We start from the raw sequence: 25,780 nt of genomic DNA on the forward strand, positions 1-25,780 counted from the left end.
CTCACTGCCTGTTTGTAAGTTTTTATTTTTTTTGCTGTGAGAGCATTTACTTTGCTGCCATGGGTTTGGGTCAATTACAGAGAAGCATCAATGCAAAGTTCTTGATAGAGACATTTCTATCCTGATGGGTGTGGTTTCTTCCAGGATGACTCCACCCCTTCTGCAGAACATAACAGCACTGAATTTGATGATGAATGATGATATGTGTGGTATGGTGTGATGGTATGATGGTTTGATGATATGGTATTGAAATATAAGAATGAGATCTCAACCAAGTCAGAAAATTTCGGAGCAATATGTTGACAGTTCTGTCTACAATCATCATCAAAACACCAACTGAGGAAATTTTATTAAAGAATGTGTTCATTGGACTAGTACAGCGTATTACATCTATGCTAATGAGCATTGAGGCTGTCAATGTGGTCTTACTAAAACACTTTATGCTGGTTTTTCACATTATGTTGGTTGTTTTTTGTCACATTTCCTGGATATCTTAGCTAGGGAAACGGGTCACCCCTGGGGCAAAGAAGGTTAAGGACCTTGCACAAGAGCCCAACTGTTTAGTTATACTTGGGGTTTCAACTTTTAACATTTTAGTAGCCCAGAGATTTAATAGTCTGTCATGTTTCCTTATTGTTTGTAGTTGTAGACAGCAAGTCACATAATAAATGCATGCTGATGACTTCATACACCTTGTCCATGTTGTTAGTCCACAGAAAGTTGTCTGTTAGCAGCAAGCTGCTCTGAAAGCCTCTGTTCTTTCCATCTATGCAGAGCTGCTACAGCTGAGTGGAGCAGGTAATAGATAGTATCTCCACACCCTCTGGCCCTGTGATCTCTCTCTCATCACCATCATGATATCACTAACGCAGTATCTGAGCAGCCACTGGACCTCTTTGTAACCCATCTGAGACTCGGCCAAATCAGCCGCTAGGACGCATTAGCTGGCTAATGAAGAATAGAAAACAGCCCATTAGCATTTCAGACATGTTTAGACATGAGATCTAGAATGAAATCTTGTGTATTGCATCAGCATTACTGCAACAATGTGCTAATAAAATGTATAAAATGATTGCCTGGAGTCCAAAATGTTTTGTTTTTATTTTCCAAAATATTTACCTTGGATAGTTTATCATTACATATACTTTTTTGGGTTAAAATTATACCGGAAGTAGTTTTACATATGAGTACAAATTATTCATATGCTAATTATGAAATGATAACATGCTGCAGAACCTGCATGGTTAACTAGCTGGCTAACTTTGCTAATATTAGTAACTAACACTGCTTGCTAAAATCTAACCAATGTGAGCATGACATGCAGTTTAAGGCTCAAAAGCAGTCATATGTAGCTTGGAAAAATGCTAACATGGTATAATTTTTCACTAATGTATGTGTGTAATATTCTGTTATATCTTTAGGCAGGATAAAATTCTTAATCAGTTGTTAAATGTATTTAGCTATGTAACAATATTATACAGCTAAATAAAACTACAAAAACAGTGGATCAATGGAAAATAAGCTGATTTTGTTTTTAATTCAATCTTAATATTTGTAACTAAAGAAGTGGAGAAGTTTAAATCACATTTTATAATATTAATGATGGCTAAAAGTAGCAGCTGACAAATAGTTTTTTTTGATAGTGAATGCTAATTTGCTATCAGGTAGCTATCTGTCTTGCTAATCTTGCTATTTTAAGTGATGAACAAAATAGTTTGTTTATTATTGTGTATTTTGATTCAAATTTGTTTACTGGTCATTATATCACAGAGAATATTAAAATGCAGGTCAGTACTGAACATTTTCTCATGTCTCTCTCTGTGACTAAAATGTGAGCTAACTTAGTAGCAGTGAGCTAGCTGGCTAGTTATGATGGAGTGCAGAGGAACATGGAGGCTTTTCCAAATAGTAAATAGGCATTTCAGGCATTTTTAATAAGGGAAAAGGTTTCGATGCTAACCCTTTTTCTGAAATCGACTTATCGGCCATTTTTAAATTAGTATACATACAAATTGTGTAAGGATTTGAGCGAGTTTGATGAAGGGCCAAATTGTGATGGCTAGACCACTAGATCAGAGCATGTCCAAAACTGCAGCTCTTGTGGGGTGTTCCCGGTCTGCAGTGGTCAGTATCTATCAAAAGTGGTCCAAGGAAGAAACAGTGATGAACTGGCGACAGGGTCATGGGAGGCCAAGGGTCATTGATGCACGTGGGGAGCGAAGGCTGGCCCGTATGATCCGATCCAACTGACGAGCTACTGTTGCTCAAATTGCTGAAGAAGTTAATGCTGGTTCTGATAGAAAGGTGTCATAATACACAGTGCAGGACGGGTCAGGGCAGGTGGTCATAATATTATGCCTAATCAGCATGTGTTATATATATATATATATATGACAGAGTATTAGTCGAAAGTGAAAACCTGAGACGGACTGGTTGTTGTCAACGAATGTAGTAGTGAAATCTCTAATACTGAAATATTCAGTATTAATCTATGTCCCTTCCACATGCTGGTAAAGCTGACATTTGCTTTATACTCCAAAGCTGTTTCCTTTTGTTGTCAGCACTTTGTTAACTATACTGTATGTATACTACAATAATACATGCTTTTGCTCTGAAGCTCTTTGATCAGCCGGAGGTTATGAGGCATTAGTGACAAAGGCATGCTGAAAGCAATGAGGTGTGTGTCCATGCTCTGAGGCTATAAAGTGTTTTTCAGAACAAAAGGTCTTTTTTTTGCGCTCACAACACGTGGCAGCAAGATGGTGCAGCTCCTGCCTTCTCTCACCTGTCTAACTCTTTCGGTTTGCTTTGAAACCCTGCCACAATCGTTAGATCTGGCAGTGTGTTATATTATAAACTCTGGACTTCATATTGATCTGTTTAAGTAGAGCTCTGGTTAAGAATTTCCAGCATAGTGCAGGTAGGTACGCTGAAAATATGGAGCTCAGGAGAATTTTCGTTCTTATTAGCATTACGCATGATGGGATTTTTAGCTTGATGGTGTGAGTTCTTTTCCCTCGAAGGAATCCTGTTGGATTCTTTTCCATCATCACAGCACAAGATTTACGTGCACCTTAAAGACCTCTATGCTGTCTGTCAGTAGCCTCTCATGGATGAACACTGTGTATGATACTGAACAGCTGTCCTCGCTGACTGCTGCCAGGCCTCAGGCCTTGTGTTCACACTAAACTTGTTTTTTTGGCATTATAACTGTTTTGGAATGCACACGCATGTCTATGAACAGGTGTACATCAAGACCAAACATGCCATACAGTCATGACGCTTTATTTATTTTCCCGCCAAGGACTGGCATCCCATCTAGCGTTTATTCACGCCTCAGTGTTCCTGGGATCAGATCCAGATCCTGCCCGGAATAAATCACTTACTGAAGATGAATGAATAAATAAATCTGCTTTTATTTTTTTGCATTATATATTCTTGTTATTTTTTATTTTTAAGTGAGGTCTAACTGTAAAAAGGGGTGGAGTAAGACTACATACATGAAGTGTCAAAAATTAAGTGAAATTGCATATCCCATCCTTGGAGGGTTGTGGTCAGAGCACAGGGTCAGCCATGATGCAGCACCACTGGAGCAGAGAGAGTAAAGGGCCTTGCTCAAAAGCCCAATGGTGCCTCAGAGCCTTAACCACTTGAGCTACCCTCACCACAAAATACAGTGGGCATGGCTAGTAACTTTGTATTAGCAATTGCAGTAGCTTTTGAGGCCTTAAGGGTTGAAAGTGAACGGTTCTCAACTCCAATGTTTCGAGTCCTGCTTTGTAAAAGTGCTAGCAAATAATTTAGTCACCGTATTTGAGTTTGATTGTTTCTTTCAAGCATTATTTCCATGAGCATTCAAGACCATTTGACACTATTTTACATGTGTAACATTTATTTCTGTGATGTATAAACAATGAAGAAGCCTTTATTATCACCACACACACACAGTGGAATTCTTTTCTTTCTTTCTTCTTATTCCAGCTAAGGAGGTTGGGGTCAAAGCACAGGGGCAGCTATGATACAGTGCCCCCTGGTGCAGAGGGGGTTAAGGGTCTTGCTCAAATGCCCAACAGTGGCAGTTTGGTGGTGCTTGGGCTTGAACCCCAACCTTCCAATCAACAACCCACTTGACCTTAACCACTTGAGCCACCACTGCCCCCTAAATGTGAAAATATGTGTACATATTATAAACACGCATTAATCTCATTACATAAAGTTTGTTAATACATTGAAGTTGTAGTGTCTATGCTCTGTGGCACTTAGGACTTTCACAACATTTGGATTTTTTCCACCAGCACAACGCCTTCTCTTGCAGTAGCTACAGGCTAAAATATCGCCCATGTGCTGTTTAGATTATGGCCATAAACTGAAAAATATAGCATGAATATTGTAGTTCGTAGTTTTTCTAGCAAGAAACTGTGACAGCTACGCAAAAAATATGACCCCATCTATATCTCAGGGGTCGTGACCCAAGGTTGAGAACACAAGCTTTACAGTGGAAGTGAATAAGGACTGGAGCAGAGCCCCAGAAGGTTTTACGGAAAGATATTTCAGTCTTCGTGACCTCAGTGTGCATGCATGTGTTAATGAGAACACATGCATGCACACAACAGGAACACTTATGAACTCATCCAATTGTGTGGCAGCAGGAAAGGCACGAAATCATGCAGCTACAAGTTAAGAGCTTGTTTACATTGACTATCAGAATGGGAATAAATGTGTCCACTGTGACATTGAACGTTGCTTGATTGTTGATGCTAAATGGGGGGGGGGTTGAGTATTTCAGTAACTGTTGATCTCCATAGATTTACACACACATTAGTCTCCAAAATTTACACAGAATGGCCCGAAAAATCTCTTGATCAGAGAAGAACAGCTAGAATGGTTTGACCTGACAGGAAGTCTACAGTAAAAGGCTCAAGTGGTTAAGGCTCTGGGTTGTTGGACGGCTCAAGCTCCACCACTGCCAAACTGCCACTGTTGGGCCCTTGAGCAAGGCCCCCAGCCCAGCCTGCTCCAGGGGCACGGCATCATGACTGACCCTGTGCTCTCACCCCAACTTCCAAGGATGGGATATGTAAAGAAAGAATATCACTGTGCACTAATGTATATGTGACAAATAAAGATTCCACTGCCTGGTATTTTTCCAGTATTCTACTGAATGGACAGCTTCATTAATAATAATAATTCCTAATTAATGATATTCAGAGGTGCTAGTTTGCCCACGTATCTCTGTACTCTATATGTCTGGTATGTGTGCATGTATGTGTATAGGGACATGTACTCATGGTATGTGGAGTATAAAGCGAGGTTGAGCTTTCAGCAGATGATGCAGAAAACGCTAATGTGTGACCGGAGTCCTGCTCTCATGATACTGCTAGCTGCTACCTGCGCCGGCCGGGAGTGATGAGTGAGCCGTGAGTGCAATACAGGCCTGGAGTGGCTAAGAGTAGAGTGAAGCTTCTTTTCAACACTCGAGGAATCCCTCTTAACTGAAATGCCATCTCCACACATCACACACTGTACCTCTGGTTATAAGGAATGATGTAAAGCCGCTACGCCGAATGTTTCAGAGCGATTCAGCGGTCTAGGCAGAAGAAATGAAACATTCTGTAAATGAATTATTGCTCTTTTTTAACGTCATTCCTTCTTCTATATTAAATCTGTATACAAGCTTTCTTTTTTTTTGCCCTTGATTTAATAACCATGAAGCCACAAATCAAACTCGATGGAAATGTTATGTCGTAAAATTAGAACCTTGCTCTTCAAAACGATGTGTTTTTTTTTTTATTTGGTATGATTTCTGAGAGGGTCCTTTGTTACCGATGCTTGGAAAGTTACAAGGTTAATAAAATATGCAGAGACGGCTCGCCCGGTCCCAGTCAGCACAGCTGGATGGGAATAAGGGAATGATGGAAAATTCATTAGGGACCACCTCACCAAAATCCCTCCTGTGTCGTTTTTGGGGGAATTGGTTAGATGAAACTCAGAGGGAAACTGGAAGTGCATTGGCTGATTCACTGCAAATTTGCACATCGGTTACGGTTAAGTGCAAAAAAATTGGCCAGAAGGAAGGAGGAGAAGAAAGAAGTGTCATTTGTTCCAACGGTTAGTGCGTTATAGTGAGAAACAACATGATATCAGGGCTAAAGGCTGCATCTTTCTGAAGAAGGATGTAAAAGATGATGAATCATACAGCAAGAGGGAAAAAACCCCACTGAAATACTGAGACCACTGAGAGTGTTTTATTCACAGCCAATGATTTCATTAAACAACATATCAGACGTTTTAATCAGCTTACAGTTATATTTATTAATGCCTAATTTATAAGAGCTCTAAAGTAGTTCCTTCATCAGTATCTCTATTTTCTCTCTCTCTCTCTCTCTCTCTCTCTCTATTAAATTTAAGACAGAAAACTGCAGCTTGTTATCTAGAATCTGTAAAACACAACATCCTCGATCCTAAAGACTTCACAGCAGGTCTGTAGGTGAGTGACTCAAGTCTTGGTCCCAGAAGAGAACGCAGATGTTTTGTGTATTGACTTGGACTCGTCTCAGACTAATTGCTATTTATACTTGGACTTCTCCTTGTTTTTGAACATTGGTCTGATTAAACACGGCCATGGTCTCGACTAGGAGTTTATAAAAAGAACGTTCATACACAAAGTTTAACATGAAGTCATTTCTTCTAGAAAATATCCTAATCTTTGGCTAGTTGAAGTAAAGACTTGGCTTTGAACCAGATTTGATTTCAGCATTATCAATGGTGGGCCAGCTCTCCAGTGGAAAACGTCAAGTTGCTTTAAATCAGACCGATACACAGGGCCGAGACCGGAGACTCCTTCCAAACAAACTAAATGACTTCTTACAGAAAACTTCACCATGTCAATGATTAGAATAACAGTTGTTTGTTATTATGTTGCTGATTCTCTTCATCTAAAGTCATATTTTTCTATAGAAACGTTAATGTAGCCCAATAAGTGCATTAATACCATCCTGCGATGATCCGCTCTTCATTTATACATTAAATGGTAAATAAAACGCATTTTCTTCTTAAGACGGTCGAAATGATATTTCACCTGCTGCCTTAAAAATGTGAGGAAACTCATCTTTTAACTCACAGGTTAAAACAATGGAATATTTTAAGTATTGAGCTTTAACAATACTTAAAAACTTCAGCTCAATATCTTAAACTTGGAGTTTAAGAGAAGATGCAAGTTCACATAAAGCTCTTATGTTTTACAGTGCGCGAAAACGTCTCTCTTTTACTTGCATCGTTATCTGGAGCATTGATGGTGTATTATTGAAGGACATCAGAGAGGTGTTTTGTGTATCCATGACCCGCATATGTAGATCTGCATTTAGTCGTCTTTTTTATGTGCGATAAATCGTAGAAGACATGCTTTCCAACCTTATCAGATTTCTCAAAGTAGGAATGTTGATGAAGGATCAGGGTTTGCCTTTTATCTGTAAAAAGACTATTACATGTGTGCTGGGAACAGATCCTACATAAGCACTGGTCCTGTGTTCCTTATGAACCCACCACACGTGCCCTGCTGTTCCTTGCTGTTCCCTGCTGTTCTTTGCTGGATGTTCTGTCTGATTAATACATGACGCATAAGAATTGCCTGAGGTGTTACTGTCTTCATTGGGTTGTGCTATTTACATTATAACGTTCATGTTGTAGTTGACCACATAGATTTTTGGGGTTTAACACAATGGGCTCTTGTTAATGTATCAGTAAAACCATTGCAAATGCCCAGTTATTACTTTTGTGTAAGTCAGTTATGATAGTAACATCATGCATTGTTTATTCAACAAAGTACCCAGAAAACTGAAGGACCTGATGTAAAGAATTGTTGCCCTGCCCTTTCCTCTTTTTTTTTTTTCGCGTTGGAGTCTTATATCTTTTAGCTTTAAGTTTGAAAGGCATTATTTTTTATATATTTTTATATAAATATTTTGCCCATGAGACCAGCATGCTGCTGAGCTGTTAGAAAGGTTTAACATCAAATAAAGTAAAACATTGTAATTGGACCAAATTTCTAAATCACCTGGTTGAGCTTCAGTTACATTCCTATTGGATATAATACAAGTTTTACACAACAGTAATACGAAATAAGATAAGATAAGATAAGATAAGATAAGATAAGATAAGATAAGATAAGATAAGATAAGATAAGATAAAACAGAACTTTAACATTACCGAAGGAAATTCGTTTGCCAGAGACTGCTTCAGATAGAAATATAAATATATATGAAATATTCCTTATATACACAGTATGTATACAGACATACAACAACAGCAAAAATAAATAGGAAATAAGAAATCAGGAATAGTTAAGCTGAATGTTTAGTTAAAGGTTTAAGTTGTAATGCATTAGGTAATAATCATTAAGTCATGTAAATCATTAAGTGCATGTTGTTGCCTTGTACCCATGTGCAATGACAATAAAGTTGAATTTAATCTAATCTAATCTAATCTAATCTAATCTAATCTAATATCAGAGTAAACAGTCGTACCACACAGTGGTGTTAGAGCCTGGGCCACCTGACTGCTCCGGCTGATTCATGCTAGTTCAGTCTCAGTGCCAGTGCTCTCTCAGATACTGTATCCCTTCCAGTCTTAATTATTCAATTATCCACGATACTTTAAATGAGATTTATCTTAAACCCTTCCTCCTGGTGGACATGAATATGGTTTTGCTAATGTACACCATTGGAGTAGAATCCTAAAGGCTTCAATATACTCTATATAGAACCCCATAATTCTACATAGTTGTTCCATATGTGATGAGCGATGAGCACTATAGCTTTATATTGTTGCTGATAAGTGGTTTCTGGTTGTGTTTTTCACAGAGGAAGTGGAACAGCGTTTGAATCCTTTCACCCGAAAGGTGGACTTGTTGAAGCTCTTGTCCAGTCTCGTGCCACAGAGTAAAAACGTGTCTCTTTTCGAGGATAATGAGGGATGCTCGGTGCTGAATATCGGACTCTACTCGACCCTGACCCTGCCGACGAGACAAGGCTTTGGCCCGAGGTCTGTTCCTAAATCCTGAACACTGCTGCTGCTATGATTAACAGCTGATTAATATTTGATTATTTGTTTTGTCAAATAATAAATAAAGCCTTTTATTTGCCACATATACATGTAATCCCAAATAAAAACTATTGACTATGATATTAGTGAGCTTACTGTAGTTACATTACATTATATATAAGCATTATACAAATAGCACCCAGTGAAATTATTGGCACCCCATGAAAATGGAGCAGGTAGCATAATTTCAATACTGAACTGTGTATCATTTAATCCATCGTCCAACCGCTCTGATATTTCAAGTGTGTGTGTGTGTGTGTGTGTGTGTATGCACAGCTTTGTAGATGAGTTCAGTGTACTCCTTCAGCTGCGCAGCTCTCAGGATGTGGACCGCAGCATCCTGACCATCCTGGACTTTTACAACGAGGTGACACTTCAAATTCGCCTCCGTCCCTCAGGTTTCACCTTCATCACTGCCCATCAACACGACTACGAGTGAGTCGGAGTCAAAGACTTCATTCACGCTCTGCATTATGAATGAATTATTGACAGTCAAATTAAGACTGAATTAATTAATGAATTAATTATCATTTTCAAAGGGTATGCGATTAAAAATTAAAAATGGGTAACTTTATACAATATGACCTGCAAGATACACCGACCGGGCGTAACATTATGACCACCTGCCTCATATTGTGTTGGTCCCCCTTTTGCTGCCAAAACAGCCCTGACCCATCATGCACTGTGTGTTCTGACACCTTTCTATCAGAACCATCATTAACTTCTTCAGCAGTCTGATCAACAGTAGCTCGTCTGTTGGATCGGATCACACGGGCCAGCCTTCTCTCCCCACGTGCATAAATGAGACTTAGCCGTCCATGACCCTGTCACCGGTTCACCACTGTTCCTTCTTTGGACCACTTTTGATAAATAATGACCACTGCAGACCGGGAACACCCCACAAGAGCTGCAGTTTTGGAGATGCTCTGATCCAGTGGTCTAGCCATCACAATTTGTCCCTTGGTCAAACTCAAATCAGCTCCATCAAAAAAAATCAGCTCCATTCTCTGTATTTCTACTTATGACCTTTGTCAATGCTCTGGTACTTTGTTTCCACAAAAGTCAACAACAACCATATTTTATTAATGAGAAAAATAGGTTTTTATCACTGCTTGATTGTATAGTGTGTATTTTTGTCTCTGCAGGTTTTTAGTGTCAGGCCTGTCTGATTCACAGTGGCACTGGGTCTCAGTGGGAGCCTCACTGGAATATCTGGCTGTCTATGTGAACTGTGTGTTGGTGGAGAAAGTCAGATGGACCTTCCCATACTTAGGTATCCCTACAGACGGTCTGCTGATGGTCGGGGGCATCCTGCAGGGCTTTGAGACGCCTTTTGAGGTAGTTTCTTTCTTCAAACACTGAACTCTCTGTGACTATGTAATGTTTATGTAATATATTGGTCATTTAAAGCAAGATGTCAAACTGTTCTAACATGTCAAGCTGCTCTTTTGTCTTATTACAGAGACTGGTAAGAGATAGGGCACTTATAGTATAAGCTGATTACTATTTTTCAGTTTATTTGTATAGCGCTTTTACCAGTAGAAATTGTCTCAAAGCAGCTTTACAGAAGTATAGAAATATATAAGAATGATAAAGTTAATATTTCTCCCTAATATCCTTAATGAGCAAGCCTGAGGCTTCAGTTACAAGGAAAAACTCCCTGAGATGATATGAGGAAGAAACCTTGAGAGGAACCAGGCTCAGAAGGGAACCTCATCCTCATTTGGGTGATACTGAATATGCAGATTAAAAATAAAGCAGAATAGTTTGTATTATATTCAGCAGTAGAACATCTGGATCTGAGCTCAGAAATGGTTCACTGTATTAATGGCGGAATGTCAAGCAGCTGGCTGAGCATCTGTGATATACCCTGCGTATATTCCAGCTAATTGTAACGCTGTTCCATCATGCTATAGCATGACATTGCATGAGACACCCAAGGACAATGTGTTTGCAGTCCAAACAGTCATAGAGACAGATATTCAGATTAGAGCTGTGGATGGTGCTCATACTTATGTTTTTAGAGCTGGATGGTTAAAGCTTTCCCAAATGTTGCTGTTCCTAGGGGGAAATCAGGCAGATGACGTTCATCATGGGCGACGGCAGAGCTGCTAAAAATCATTGCAGACTCCATCAGCCGGTGTGTGGCGCCTCAATGGACTCCAAAACGTCTCGTAACACACAGGTACAAAAAAATAGAGCCATATTAGACTCTCCTTAGATGTTTCATGAATATAATGAATCAGACGTGATGATATCACTATTTAAGACATGGTTATCAGTATATTTATTTTGCTAAGACTAATAACATCTTTTCACTAATACTCCTCCAGACTCTATCACTGTCCTCAACCAGCCTGATAGAAGACCCAGAATCCTTCAGTGGGGGAACAGATCCCTTTACTACGACCACCATTCGAAATCCCAGGCCTCAAACGGAGGAAGCGGACATGCTGGTAAGTCTTCTGAATTACAGCACATCCAGATCCATTAACACGCTCACTCGAGCATTTCACAGGTATACAGTAGGCTTGTTCTGCTGGTACAAACCCATGCAGCCCTTATGCAACATGTGTGAATAAGCTTCAGGGAGGACGGAGATAAAGCCATGACCCTGAGGTCTAATTTGTCCCCATTAAATTGTAACTGTGCTCTGCTGGTCAAAGAGGCTGTGATTAATGATGGTCATGAGAGCAACCTCGTGCTAAATGCTCCATCTGGGAGGACAAGAGGGCGCTCGCATAGATCCGCTGTACAGGAAATACTCCAGAGTTAGTGAATGGCCTGAAGAGTCATTGAGGTTCCTCTGGCTTTTTGTAGTTTGAGCCAAATAAATGCAATTTTTATTCTAAATACAAGCAATATATTTGTGTTACTAGAGCTCTTGGTTGCTGTTGTAGAAAGGACATTTACATTATTTACTGTCCAGTTTCACCCAAATGAGGATGAGGTTCCCTTCTGAGCCTGGTTCCTTTCAAGGTTTCTGCCTCATATCATATCAGGGAGTTTTTCCTCACCATAATCTCCTCAGGCTTGCTCATTAGGGATAAATAATAACTTTCAATCTATCTTAAATAATCTATCTATCTATCTATCTATCTATCTATCTATCTATCTATCTATCTATCTATCTATCTATCTATCTATCCATCCATCCATCCATCCATCCATCCATCCATCCATCCATCTATCATTTTGTCTATGTTTCTATACTTCTTGAGACAATGTCCATCGTTAAAAGTGCTATACAAATAAATTGAATTGAATATTAGTTTAAAACAGGGACTGAAATGGGAATAATGACAAACACACTTGTTCATGACAGTCAGTGTGTGTATGCATTTGCATGTGTATTTATTTTTATTGTACATTTTCATCATTTATACTGCAGTGCTATAGAATTCTCAATTATTATTATTATTAAAAAATAAATAAAATAATAATAATAATAATAATAATAATAATAATAATAATAATAATAATAGTAATAATTCACAGAAAAATGTCTTGTTAATTATCCAAGTAAAATCTAAATATCATTAATATGTTGAACCCTCATGTAAAGAAATGTTTGTTAAACATTTATGGAAGGAGTCTCCAGTGTCAGAGCATGCTTTCTCCCACACACGTAAATTTCAAGATAAAATAAGATAATAACTATTGTAAATGCTTCACATCTGACCACATTATTGTTAACTGTTTTTATATAACAGCACATGCTGGCATAATGTATTCCTACATTCCTGAGCACATATGAACAATAGTAAATGTAAAACAATTATCTAACCAAGTTGGCGTTTTGTGATTATTAATTTATTTATTAAAAGGTTAATAGATAATAGCATCTGCGAAATGAAAGCAGTTATTGAATTCATTTCATTCTTGTGGGTAAAGGAGCAGAGCCCCAGACCCCAGCATGTCCCAGTACTACAGTGGGATTTGACGAGAAATGGATGGACACAAAATAGTTAATTTATTGGTGTTTATTATGAGTGAATCTTTCTGTGCTTGATAAGGAAGTGATGTAATTATGAAAGTGAACCAGCATCATGTGATGTTTTCATATGACAGAAGGTTGTGAGTCCACCAAGCTGCCACTGCTGGGCCCCTGAGCAAGGCCCTTAACCCTTAATTACTCACAAGTCACTCTGGATAAGGGTTTATGCCAGAAATGTAAATATAAACAATTTAAAACAATGCATGTTTAATTCATATTCCTTCTTATACAGCATGCTTTTTATGTTAATTAATACATTTAAAAAAATCAGGACTAAGATGCATTTAAGGTGGTCGTTATTCATGTATAGATCCATAGTTAAGGTTAGTGATTAGTTAGTTCATAATTAGTTAAACCTCAACTTTCCACCAGGTTACTCTGTTACCAGTTTCCTCATTTAACACATTGGATGTTCCTTAAAGCTGGAAAAAGGTTGTGTTGGGTTGAGAGCCACTTTATTGGCGTCTTTATTGTGTGTGCTGTTTGCTGTCATCTGTGTGTAAGTGAAAGCTGTGTGTGTGTGTGTGTGTGTGTGTGGAGTGAAGGCTTGTGAAGTTTTACAGTTATGACTGTGTAGTTTTCTCCAAAAAGGCTTTATTACAACGTGCGCCGTTGCTCTCTGTAGGAGTGAACGTATAAATGTTTGCTTTGCTAACCTCTCTATAGTCCACACATGTGTTTATTGTAGGTGTTGTAGCCAGTGGAGCAAGTTAGCTTCAGCTTCAATAGAATTAAAGGGTCAAGGACTGGTCATAAAGTTGCTTCCCCCCCCCACAAATCTGATATACAGCTGTTCCCAGTTTAAACAGCAACAGATTGGAAACAGTCTTTCTGAACATTTGGGAATTCCAGACTAATTCCATACAGCATTGTTGACATCACGATGAAAACATCTAAACAGTTATGTGGTCATTACGGTCAGGTGTTTGAAACCGGTCCAAATCCGCAAGTAATGGTTAATTATATTGTGCCGACGTTCTAATAAAAAGTAAGGTAAGTGGAGCTTAACTGGTCACATACAGTTGTGATTAAGAATATAAACGAGAGCCATAAATGTAAACGTTCACATGCAAAACTCTACAGTAACTCAAGCTCAGGGTTGAACCTGGTACCCGGATGCTGTGAGTGATAACACTACAGGCTGGTAAAATTTCATTTATAACTAATCATATACATTAAAAAAAATAATTAAATCCTTTTATAATAAAGACCCCCAGGTTCAAGGAGAGCAGTTCCATATTTGGGCTTCATGTTACATCATCATGGGTAAGCTTAATAATGCTCTAAGGGCAGTCTGAGGTTTCCTGTCTCAAATCCAGATCTTACTTATTCTCATGGATTTTTTGTTTTTTATTTTTTGGCATTTCCACCTTTAACACAGATGAAGTGTGGCTCCACTTTTCTCAGGCAGTGTAAGTATAGCAGAGTGAAGGGAACTTTTGCCCTGCTACGGTTTTCGTATCAGACTATTCCAAGTCGGTGTGCCTTGGCAGTGCTTGTCTATCATCAGTGCATTCTGCTTTAACGTACCGGAGTCCTGTAATTATGATCTCTCCGCTGTAATTTAATGCTCGAAAATAAACCAGATATCATAAATGTGGAATTGAAAGAAGAATTTTCATTAATAGAAACCAGTCTTTTCCCACACGTCAACTGATACATACATGTTTGCATACATTCTTATGTTCTCAGTCACTGGTTCCAAAAGCAGCTCTGAAGCATTGTGGCTTCACATTGAAGAGAAGAGTGTGTGGAAACTGGAGCTCTTAATAAAGATGGAAGTGTTTCTTTTTTTTTTTTTTGCCCTTCCTGCCCACCAAAAAGAGCTGTGAAACCTCAGAGACAGAGCTCCACAGAGCTCTCAGGCAACAAAACCTTCCTCTGTAATGCATCTCCCAGAGTTGGCTCTGGTACTGAAGCAGCCCTTGCTGCTAATCGTTCCTGTTTTAACAACCTCGTGGTCATGATGCGTCACAGATTTTTTGCTTCTCAGGCTCACTTGAATGGTTTGTAGTATATTGCCGTGATGATTTCTTATGTGCTAACGTTCTCTGCCAGTCAGTCCTCATAACTTAACATAAATTTTCCCGTTAATTTCTTCCCAGTTTGGTCGTCGCCCATATTAACATATCAAACTTTCTGAACATGCTGAATCACACATTTGAGCAAACAAACTAAAGAACTATCCACCCTCTTCTGCATCCATGAGCTCAAAGACACCCATGATGGGTTAGTTTGTGATTGACAGGTAGACAGGGTGTATTCCTTCCCAGCCTAAGAACACGGCCGATTCTGCTCCCCTTTGCTGCGATGTCGGGATTCATTACCATGACACAGTGAACACTTCGTCTGGACAATCTTGATATATAATTGAGGTTTTCTTTGTTTGCATTTTATTGGCTACCAGCAGCTATAGTGAAAAATTAGATTAGTTTTTTCCCCATTTCTTTTCGACCAGCTGGGTACAATCTGAGCTCAGGGATGCCGAGGTGACAGCTGATGATGTGCAGGAGCTGAACAGAAATGATATTCACTACCGTTTGGGATCACTTGGAAATTTCCTTGTTTTCCAGTTGTTCACCAGGGCCTCCCAATCCTGTTCCTGTTCTGGTTAGAACCAGTTTGCGCTGTTCTATGAAGGGAGTAGTTCACAGCATGGTATATAAGATAAGTTCTTACTATGAAAAGACAAAAAAGTTCTTTCTTTCTGGTCAGCTCCTCATACTAAACTATAACCTAAAGAAGGCCACTTTTATTGCTCCCTTATTCTTTTCATCTGCGAAAGGGTTGGAGCTAAGCTCCCGATTAGCTTGGATTAGCAAACATTACATGAGGACTGATGGTTGCTGATAAAGGGCCTCTTTCTTTCTTTAAAAATCATCTGATTAATTTTTGAAATGGATAAAAATGGGTTTTTCTTTGAAAAATCATAGAAATTTCCAAATGATCCCAATTTTTTTTTGACAGTATTCTTATTACATACACTCATAAACTGATCTGCTTAGAAGACCAAAGTTCAGCTTTTACCATCTGATGTGCTGACCATCCACAATGGTGATCTGTACCTCCCTGGACCTCACTGATCTTTTGCTTCATGGCTAGTCTCCTAGCAGTATGTGACCTACCTTTATGGAGGTACTGTGGGTTAAGCCTTGATTTCCTGAAGTCTGCATGTCTGGGTGTGTTGGGTTTGGGCCGAGTCCTGGTGTGGGTGTATCTGGGAGGTTCCAGCCCTGTGAGAGAGTACGAGAGCAAGAGAGAGTGCGGCACTCTTTTATGAACTGATGCAGCGTGTCCACTGTCACCATGTGTTTCCATGTTTGGGTTGGATTCTGCCTTATTCTGGGAGTATTTCAAAAGGGACAGCATGTGAATGGACAATGGAAAGCTGTGGTAGGCCTTTTAAAAAAAAAATGCTCAATCATTTGCGTATGTGATTGGTGATTTGGTGGATACTTTATTATTGGTCTTCTGAATCTGGATAAGTTCTGTATGATTTACCTGTTCTGAGTTAATCTTTTAGAGAATTTGTTGTTCTTGAGAGCAATCCAGGATTTCTAGGGCTTGAAACCACAAGGTCATGTTTGTGTACCTTACTACTTAATGTATATTAAAAATGGCTACACAAATATACTCCAGGCCCCTGGAACATGCTGAAAGTATCCTACAGGGCTCTTCTTTTATGCCATTAATCAATGCACTTTTCTAAACCGAATGCCAGGATAACTTGTCTTTTGGAGTTATTTTTCATGTGAAAAGAAATCGTATAATAATGCAGCAATGAGAAATTTAATTTAGATGCCTGATTTTGTCCAACAGCCAATGAAAAGGCCCCTATCTCAAATATTGGCAATGTTTAATATCATTTTATTTTACCTGTTAATGAGTGACCAAACTTGGTCTATGATTGGTCTTGGGTCTGAACAACATGTGATTGGTTAAAAAGACAAGTTTGCCAACTTTGGGTCTTAAGTAACTTTAAAACCGAATCATGCATAAAAATTCTGGTTTAGACTCCAAATAAAATGATAAAAACAAGAATAATTCAAAAACCCTACACATTTTTACAGCTAAACTGTAAAGCTGCAAGTGGATTTCTGTGTATTTTCTTGTTAAACCATAGATTTCCTCAACAGTATGCAATTCAAAGTAATTCTCCGAATGCTAAATTATCGTTTATTTTTGTCCTGCTGCCTTCTTAAACAGATAGCTACTGAAGAAGTACATACCTGTATCTTGGTGAGAATTAATCAACTGGGTCCGTCCTCGCTGTCAGATCAGTCATACAGAATGTAAATAATATCCAGCCCTGGGATATGATCCCTGGGCTCATCATGTGGTCATCTATCATTGGTCAGTTCTGTTACACCATGGCTGGGATGTACTAATGTCACTGAGTATGGGAGGACCACATGACCTGGTCCTTCAGCTGACCTTCTACTAGAACAATCCTTTGTATCGGCGTTTTTCTCTTACAATACGTCTTTTGATCCAGGTCAAATCAGACACCCGAGAGTCCTGACCCTGTCATCCAATGCCAGTCTATTGTGTGCTTGAGAAAATACGATTATTGTTTCAACCTCGAAGGCATCTCCTTCTTTCAAAATTCTGGTTGGCATCCAAATGTCCAACTCAGATCTGATCAGTTGTTTTTATTAAAAAGTGTTAGTCGCGCTTTACTCCTGCATGAGCCAAGTACATTTCCAACTTTCTTGCATCAGCAGCCAAAAAACTGACTCATAGCTCAAAGGAGGTGAGGCAGTAAATTGAACTAAGCATGTCACCTCTGTGAAGAGTCTTTCATCTAAAGATGCCACTTTGTAGAGTGATGTGCTTGATTGCTTTTAATCTGTGGTCTGTTGTTTAATGGAGGACAGCAACCTGAGTTAATGGAGCTCATACACATGCCACCTACCAGAGTGTAGGAGATCATAATCCCTGCAGAACTACATGTCCGGGGGTGGGGGGTGGAGCTGAACCAATTGCACGTCCTCTTATAAACCTAACTCTAAACATAACCCTAATCACTAATCCTAAAAATTTGCTTCAAATCATTTTTGGAGTATATTTATTATAATAAAGCACTCATTTAGAGACTCTTCAGTGTCTGAGAGTGGAAGATGATGAAGTCCGTAAATAAAAGCTTTAGGGATCTGATGGATCACTGGCTTTAATTTAAAATGGTCAGTAATGGGTAAACAGTAATAAAACATTTTTAAAACCAATAAAATGATGAAATGGTTACAGTTTTAATAATTCTAAATAATTAAATAAATTGTTTTTTTTCATTAATTATTATTTAAATATTTTAATTTTAATATTCTGTAATTTTCTATTTACGTTTACAATGAAAATATTTTCTAGATAATCTTACCCAGAAGGACTTACCAAAAGTCCATCAAAATATCCTTATTCTTGGACCAATAGGCCAGTATCTAATGATAATATCAAGCTACAACCAAAGAAATGTTGGAGAGGATTTAGTGATTCAGCTGTTCTTATGAACTTCCCCTGCAGTCTCAGAAAAAATAAAAAAGAAACAAGGAAAAGACTGTACTTTTCCTTGTTGTTGGGGTAGTGCCATCAAGGGTACATCTTAAATGAACACTGATGTAACTGAAGTTCTACTCTATTAGGTAATCCGATCTTAAATACTCATGATACAATGAATTGACCAACCTTTAAAGGTACCAACCCTGTGACAATTTACTTCCGAGTGTGAAATTCACTTCACCAACCAGGTTCCAGTACAGAGGAGTTACAATCTGTGCTAGAAACTCAAAGGGAACATGGTACAGAGTGGGATTTGATAATCCTTTGTATGTTTTGTATTTACAGGATCCTCTCAATTTCATTCCCCTTGATGATCTGAACCCTCCATCCCAGAGGGGCGATTTCAAGCCGACTGAAGGTTTCCGAGTGCTGGAGGATTCCAAGAGGCACAAATCCCCTCAAATCACCTCCTACACCAGGATAAAGGGCAACACTAAGAACCAGGCCCAGTCCACCACTGCTAAATCCACAGCGGAGGACCTTCTCTCGCAAAAACGAACAGATCTGGTGGATGTAGTTCATTCAAAACCCTCAGAGGACATCATCGACCTGGATTCCTCAACTGATACCAGGCGTGTAAATCTGAACCATGTGCATCCACAGTTTCCTGACCTAAATCTGACAGAAGAGGACCTGTTACCTTCAGGGACATACATCACTTCTGAATCTGTCACTCAGGGCCAAGGCTCCAGGGACTTCCTCAGCCAGAAAGGCCAGGGAAAACCTGAAACCCATCATGATAGATCGACACACCAAAGCATGACAAGGAGCCCACCTAAACACGGAGATCTGATCACAGGATCTGATGGCAAGAAGTATCGAATGCTGAGAGGACCTCCAGGATCGGCTGGCCGTCCAGGGAAAACAGTGAGTCGTAGCATTGCATCAAAATGGCACGATGATATATGACAAGAACCACACTGAGGTTGACTCAAAGGGGACTAGACATAGGTAAAGGATTGAGGTAATAGTAGTATTAATGCATGGCACAGCTGGGTTAAAACAAGCAGCCATTCTGATTCTCTAGTGGGTGATTCATCTGGTATGTGAAGTCATTATTATCTCTCTGGGGAAATAGTATATTAGCTGTGATTTGCCTGTCTGTCAGTGAACCACACAGTCCTTCAAATCAGGTTGAAAATGAAATGAGGAGAACGTCCTTCATTTGTCATCATGTTTTATGCAGAAGGTAATTATGTGTGTTTAATCTCTACTCTCTGAAGGCTAGCTATGGGTTCCTAGCTTATTAAAGACGTTCTCACTGCAGCCCTCTCTGACAAGAAAACTTTCTTATTGGGTTTCCAAACAGGACAGTGTGTTAGATAGCATGTTTTGACTCGTTCAAGCCTCTTTCAACCATCACTTCCAGTGTTTTTTTTCCTTTTTGACCCAAGTTTAATATTTTAAATGAAGAAAGACCTTCAGTGCCAATGCTGGGGCTCCATCCAGAAAAACACAGCCATAGATGATTACATCTGTGATTTAGTAAATTATAGACCTTAGAATATTTCTTGAAGCTGTGACTCATCTTATCTTGTCTCTAGTCCAAAAAAGAGAAACTTTTTTAGCTTTGAAAACATTACTAACACTCATTTCGTAGATTGTGTAATAAGGCTGTAGTGATTTTCCTGTGTTTTATGTTGGTCACACTATCCAGCTACAGCGTTCATTTGAGTTCATGCACTTTTTTGTTTGTTTGTCCTTTTGAAGAACCCATACATTTTTTATGTAGAATCTTAGAATAGCACAGATTTAACTTTCAGCTTTATGTACCCCTTGAGAAAGCTAGAACTTTCAACCATCAGAGGAAAAAATCTCTTATTGAAGTGTATTGCGGGTTAACGGACATCGTTTATGTCTTCGTTTTAGGGTTGTGCCGGGCCTAGAGGATACGTTGGATTTAAAGGAGACAAGGTGAGAGGGAACTGACTCTTTATCATGAATCTGTGGTGATGAGTTCTCAGTCTAATCAGTAAGAATGTTTTGATTCATACTTTATACCTGCAGCTTTGACAAGCCTTTATAATTATCACCACACATACATTACAGCACAGTGGAATTGTTTTCTTTGCTTATCCTAGCTGAGGTCCACTTCCTCCAGAAAAGCCCTTGCTCAACTGCCTAAAAGTGACAGCTTGGCACTATGGGGCTTGAACCCTGACTTTCCAATCAACAACCCAGACCCCTTAACCACTTAAACGACCACTGACCCAGCAGTGCAGCTGCTAATCGCACATTTATACTGTATTAATGCATTTGTTTGAATGCGTCAATGCTTTTTAACTAACGATTAAGGAGTCTCCAGTGTCAGGAGTTAAGGTTTCAGTCAGCACGTTTTCAGACATTTCAGTCAGAGTTTTAAAGACTTTCTGTCCTCAGAGGAAAACAAAACACAATAGTCAGTGAGGGAATGTTTATAGCTGTTATAGTGTAAGTGATAATAGGAGCTAAAAAAACTAATTTAATTGGCAATATCTGCATTAATAAATATAACTATAAATGGATAAAAGGTGTGATTTTAATTAATAATACATGGATCAGGTGTATATTGCTTGTGTTGGGTCTAGATTTGGCTCTTTATTTTTAAATCTGAAAATTATTTTTTTAGTAAAAATTTGCATAAGAAAGTTTTGCGGAAATTTAACATAAAACTCTTGACCTTTGCTCTCTCTGAGAATCCAACTTGTTTGTATTAGATTTGTGCATAATCATACTGAAATGTCCCGAAAGGGATTCGGACGCAATATATACAAATATACAGCTCTTTTATTTGATGCATAAAACTGCGTGCTTGCAAAATGGAAATAAGTTACAGATTGCCATTGTTACTTTTCCAAAGGGATCTCGAGGAGAAAGAGGGCGAGATGGTCCAGAGGGTAGCCCAGGTCCTCCAGGACCGGCAGGATTACCCTCGCTCTACCTATGGCACAACACTCAGGAGGAATGGGCTGCATTCACGGTATGGCTCCAATCTTTCATTCCCTTATTGTCTCTGTGTAACCTGTGAAACATGATAATGTTGGAGAGTGATGGACGCAGGCCAGGTCCAGTGTTAGAAAGTGACACCAACTCCAAAAAGTTTCCCAGTCCCACTTTAGCCATAAAGGAACCGCCCTGTGTGCACTACGACAGAGTGACCGAGTCATGGCTTCGTCCCTGCTGGACTCTATTTCTGACTGTAAATTCGAACTTTTGCCCATGACCACAAGTCTGACTTTAAGATAGTTGCCTGTAATTGGAAACAGTCGTGCAATTTCGGGGCTATGTTCGTCTTGTGTGCATGTGTCAGGTCTCGTTGGGTTTTGGTGGATCAGGAGAACATTGGGAAAAGACTAAGAGAAGAATTTCACCAGTCATCCATAATGGTGGCTGATTTATTATTGTGTACTCTTAAAGCCTTTCTTTTCAATGTTGAATTGAAGAAACCATGCATATTTCATTTATTGTACAAGGCATTGAATACCACCATTTTGTTCCTTTAGACATTAAGAACATTCTGACAATTGACTTCAAATGATTAATTTCACCTTTTGTTATTAATTATTTGATTCATATAAATGTAATTTCCTTTCAGTCTAAAATTCGACCATAACATAATGAACACAGAGGTGAAGTGAATAACACTGATGATCTCCTCATCATGGCACCTGTTAGTGGGTGGGATATTTTAGGCAGCAAGTGAACATTTTGTCCTCAAAGTTGATGTGTTAGAAGCAGGAAAAATGGACAAGCGTAAGGATTTGAGCGAGTTTGACGAAGTGCCGAATTGTGATGGCGGATAGACGACTGGATCGGAGCATCTCCAAAACTGCAGCTCATGTGGGGTGTTCCCGGTCTGCAGTGGTCAGTATCTATCAAAAGTGGTCCAAGGAAGGAACAGCGGTGAACCGGCCACAGGTTCATGGACGGTCAAGGCTCACTGATGCACGTGGGGAGTGATCCGATCCAACAGACAAGCTACTGTTGCTCAAATTGCTGAAGGAGTTAATGCTGGTTCTGATAGAAAGGTGTCCGAATACACAGTGCATGATGGGTCAGGGCAGCAAAAGGGGGACCAACACAATATGAGGCAGGGGGTCATAATGTTATGCCTGATCTGTGTACAGTAATACCCTCCACTCTTATGTGAAGGCTTTCTAATAGATGTTGGAGCGTATCTGTGGGGTTGTTCGATCATTCAGCTACAAGAGCATTAGTGAGATCATACACTGATGTTGATGAGGGTGAGAAGGTCTAGGGTTGAGTGGGGTTGAGTCAGAGTCAGGGATCGGTGCAGGACACTCGAGTTCTTCCACTCCAACCTTCTCGGTTTGCGCGCAAGGTAATCGTCATGCTGGAACCAGTTTGTGCCTCTTAGTTTCGGTAAGAGGAAATCTACAGCATACAAAGTCATTAGAGACAGTTGTGTATGATCCAGTTTTGTGGCACAGTTTGAGGAAGATCCAGATATGGTCCACAAACATTTTGGCTTTATAGTATATGTTAACGTGTATATAGTTATAGTATTGTGTTAAACATTTAATGAATGTTTATCTGAAGTAACAAAATACACTTCATCTGTGTTTTAGAAATGTCTTATACATGGTTGTAAATGTAATAGAGAGAAACAGACTAATCACAGACTCATTCTGGTAACTATTAAACAGTTATGTGGAAAAAAAAACGTCTACAGAGATAAGCAGGATTTGTTCTTACGTGAATAGCATGTGACGTTTTTGTTATTCACTACGCTCATGTTTGCATCTTTCTTTTCCCTGTGGTCACATTTGATTTGATTATTTATGTGAAGAGCTGATTGCTGAAGAATTTTAAAGGCTTCAATATGCAGCACCGGGTCAAATGTGAAATACTGTATATTCAGGCATTTATATAGAAAACAACAAAAGTCAGGCTGGTTATGGAAATGATGTGCTTTTGGCAAAGATGGTCCGTGTAATTGCCTGTGAAAGAGACGATCTTGTTCTTGCATGAGTCATCTTTGTATCTTAGTATGGTGTAGGCTTTTGCCTTGGGGTCAGACATCATACTGTGAAGCTTTAATAAAAAGTATTATAAATAGCTAGAGTTTTATACTCTGGGATCTATTTCTGGCGTGTGTTTTTTGTACATTATGTGTTCCCTTAACATGGCTATGGTTCACCGGTATTGCGGCTGATCTCTGTACTGAATGTTCGGCTATTAGCATTTAAGGCTTTTGCCACTGAAGCGTACTCCACCCAGAAGTCTGGAGTCTAGAGTGTGGAGTTTACCCAGAGATCTCTTTCTGAAAGGCCACAGTGTTGCAACCCAAACAGATTTTGACAGACGTGTAGATCATCTCTCAGCCCCTCTGGGTGAGCTAAAGGCAGGGTCCAGCTCTCCTGGCAGGTCTGAAGCTCACCTTCACCAGGTCGTGCTGAACCCGAGCCAAGATAAACTGTGTAGAGAGCAGAGGCAGCCTGGGTGGTTTAAAGAGTTTAATGTGTCTCTGTGTGTCTTACTGGATGTGCCTCCACTGTCCTCTGCCTGATATTTAATCTGGCATGGAGATCTTGTACACTTGAGATTCAATCACACACGGCGGTACGGCTGAGTGATTAGACTGGATGCAGCTTCACTCCAAAACACTTCCTCACATCATTTCTGTCTGTTTTGCAGAGAACTTCATATTACCATTTGCTAATGGCAGGATGGCCTGTAAGTAACCACAAGCACTGAATCCATCATTTATGTCTCATTTGGCCATTCAGTCCTTGTGTGCTATTTTAATTGAAATAATCATCCTCTGCAGAGAGAGACCGGGCCTCCTGGGCCAGTGGGGCAAATGGGAAGTCCTGGACCACCTGTGAGTGCACACACACACACACACACACACACACATATATATATATATATATATACACTCCATCAAATACACCATCAGTTGAATAAAAAGTTTGGATCATAGAAATAACCTGCACTGAGATGGATGAGACACTCACAATGCATTTAAATGCTGATTAAATATTATTAAATATAGCCTTGCCCACTTCCTGTCACTGTATCCTCTTTGTTGACATCTGAACACACTAGTGTTTACACTAATCCCACTATGAAGCAATAGGGATCTAAATCTACACCCGGATTTCTGTAAAACTGCTTTGTGATCATGTGTATTACCTAAAAATGAAATTGAATTGAATGAATTGTTCTGCATCTGTATCAATCTGTCTTGAAGGGGATGCCGGGAGAGCCAGGAGAAAGAGGACCTCCAGGTCGACAAGGTGACATGGTAACCAAATCGCACTCTCACTTCATCAATCTCCATATTGGAATTATTTTAGCATTTCTTAGGATTCAATCAAGCTGTATTTGGACACGTGCAATTTTAAAAAATGTATTATTTATATGTATTATTATTTATATTTATTGTTTACACTGCCTTTAAGGTCATTAATCAGGCCGAACTACTGATATGGGGTGATAGAATTAGCTGCTGTAAAATGCTATCAAACAAATAAGAAAAGTATAGTATTATCAGGATTGCAGTGCAGTGCATAGATAAAATATAAATAGAACCATGTCCTAATATGGGGTTGAATAAATAAAGTGTTTTCCATTTATTATAAATTTTATTTTATTTTATTTTATTTTATTTTCAATGTGTCAGTAGTGTATAATAACTACTATTACTCGGATTGAGGTAAAAATCTGGGTATAATTATAGTATTCTATACAAAAAATATACACACACAGCAACCGATCAGTTGGTTTGTATGGGTCAGAATTTATTTTAAGGTGTTAATCCGGTTCATAGATATGAATAATAATGCTGATATTCCATTCCCAAATCATTTTTTTTGCCCCGCCCCTTTCTGACAGGGTGACATGGGTCCAAAGGGTGTGCGTGGCCGAGCAGGGACCTCAGGGAGAGATGGAGAGAATGGGCTGGATGGAGAACCAGGTTCTCCAGGAACACCTGGTCTGCAGGTGAGAGGAACCAAACTCACCTCATACCTATAAAATTGTCCAGAGAACAAGAGAGAACATGGTCATGTGTAATGTAGTTTCATGTTAAACTGCTAAACCCAATACTGTAATGTGCTAAATGTTAACCAAATCAACTATTAGTGCATTACTGAATCATACGCTTCCTGTCTGTTTGTGATATAA

General features: G+C 39.2%; 1 protein-coding gene and 1 long non-coding RNA gene across 2 annotated transcripts in view; one reads left to right on the forward strand and one right to left on the reverse strand.

Annotated features, from left to right (window-relative positions):
* Positions 1-17,592, reverse strand: part of LOC131343256 (uncharacterized) — a 59,709-nt gene extending 42,117 nt beyond the window's left edge. Inside the window, exons 1-2 of the long non-coding RNA XR_009203127.1 lie at positions 17,326-17,592; positions 16,222-16,329 (exon numbers count right to left, since the gene is read on the reverse strand). This is a non-coding gene — a long non-coding RNA (uncharacterized LOC131343256). The remainder of the gene's footprint in view (positions 1-16,221; positions 16,330-17,325) is intronic.
* si:dkey-61l1.4 (collagen alpha-1(I) chain) overlaps positions 1-25,780 on the forward strand; it is a 59,935-nt gene that overhangs the window by 9,212 nt on the left and 24,943 nt on the right. Inside the window, exons 2-13 of the mRNA XM_058374803.1 lie at positions 8,859-9,039; positions 9,376-9,534; positions 10,245-10,437; positions 11,165-11,284; positions 11,433-11,555; positions 18,935-19,516; positions 20,519-20,563; positions 21,489-21,608; positions 24,287-24,325; positions 24,420-24,473; positions 24,846-24,899; positions 25,490-25,597. Coding sequence (XP_058230786.1) covers positions 8,859-9,039; positions 9,376-9,534; positions 10,245-10,437; positions 11,165-11,284; positions 11,433-11,555; positions 18,935-19,516; positions 20,519-20,563; positions 21,489-21,608; positions 24,287-24,325; positions 24,420-24,473; positions 24,846-24,899; positions 25,490-25,597 — 1,778 coding nt within the window. The remainder of the gene's footprint in view (positions 1-8,858; positions 9,040-9,375; positions 9,535-10,244; positions 10,438-11,164; positions 11,285-11,432; positions 11,556-18,934; positions 19,517-20,518; positions 20,564-21,488; positions 21,609-24,286; positions 24,326-24,419; positions 24,474-24,845; positions 24,900-25,489; positions 25,598-25,780) is intronic.

The sequence above is a fragment of the Hemibagrus wyckioides genome, linkage group LG22, assembly GCF_019097595.1.
Source record: "Hemibagrus wyckioides isolate EC202008001 linkage group LG22, SWU_Hwy_1.0, whole genome shotgun sequence".
In the NCBI taxonomy this organism is placed as follows: Eukaryota; Metazoa; Chordata; class Actinopteri; order Siluriformes; family Bagridae; genus Hemibagrus; species Hemibagrus wyckioides.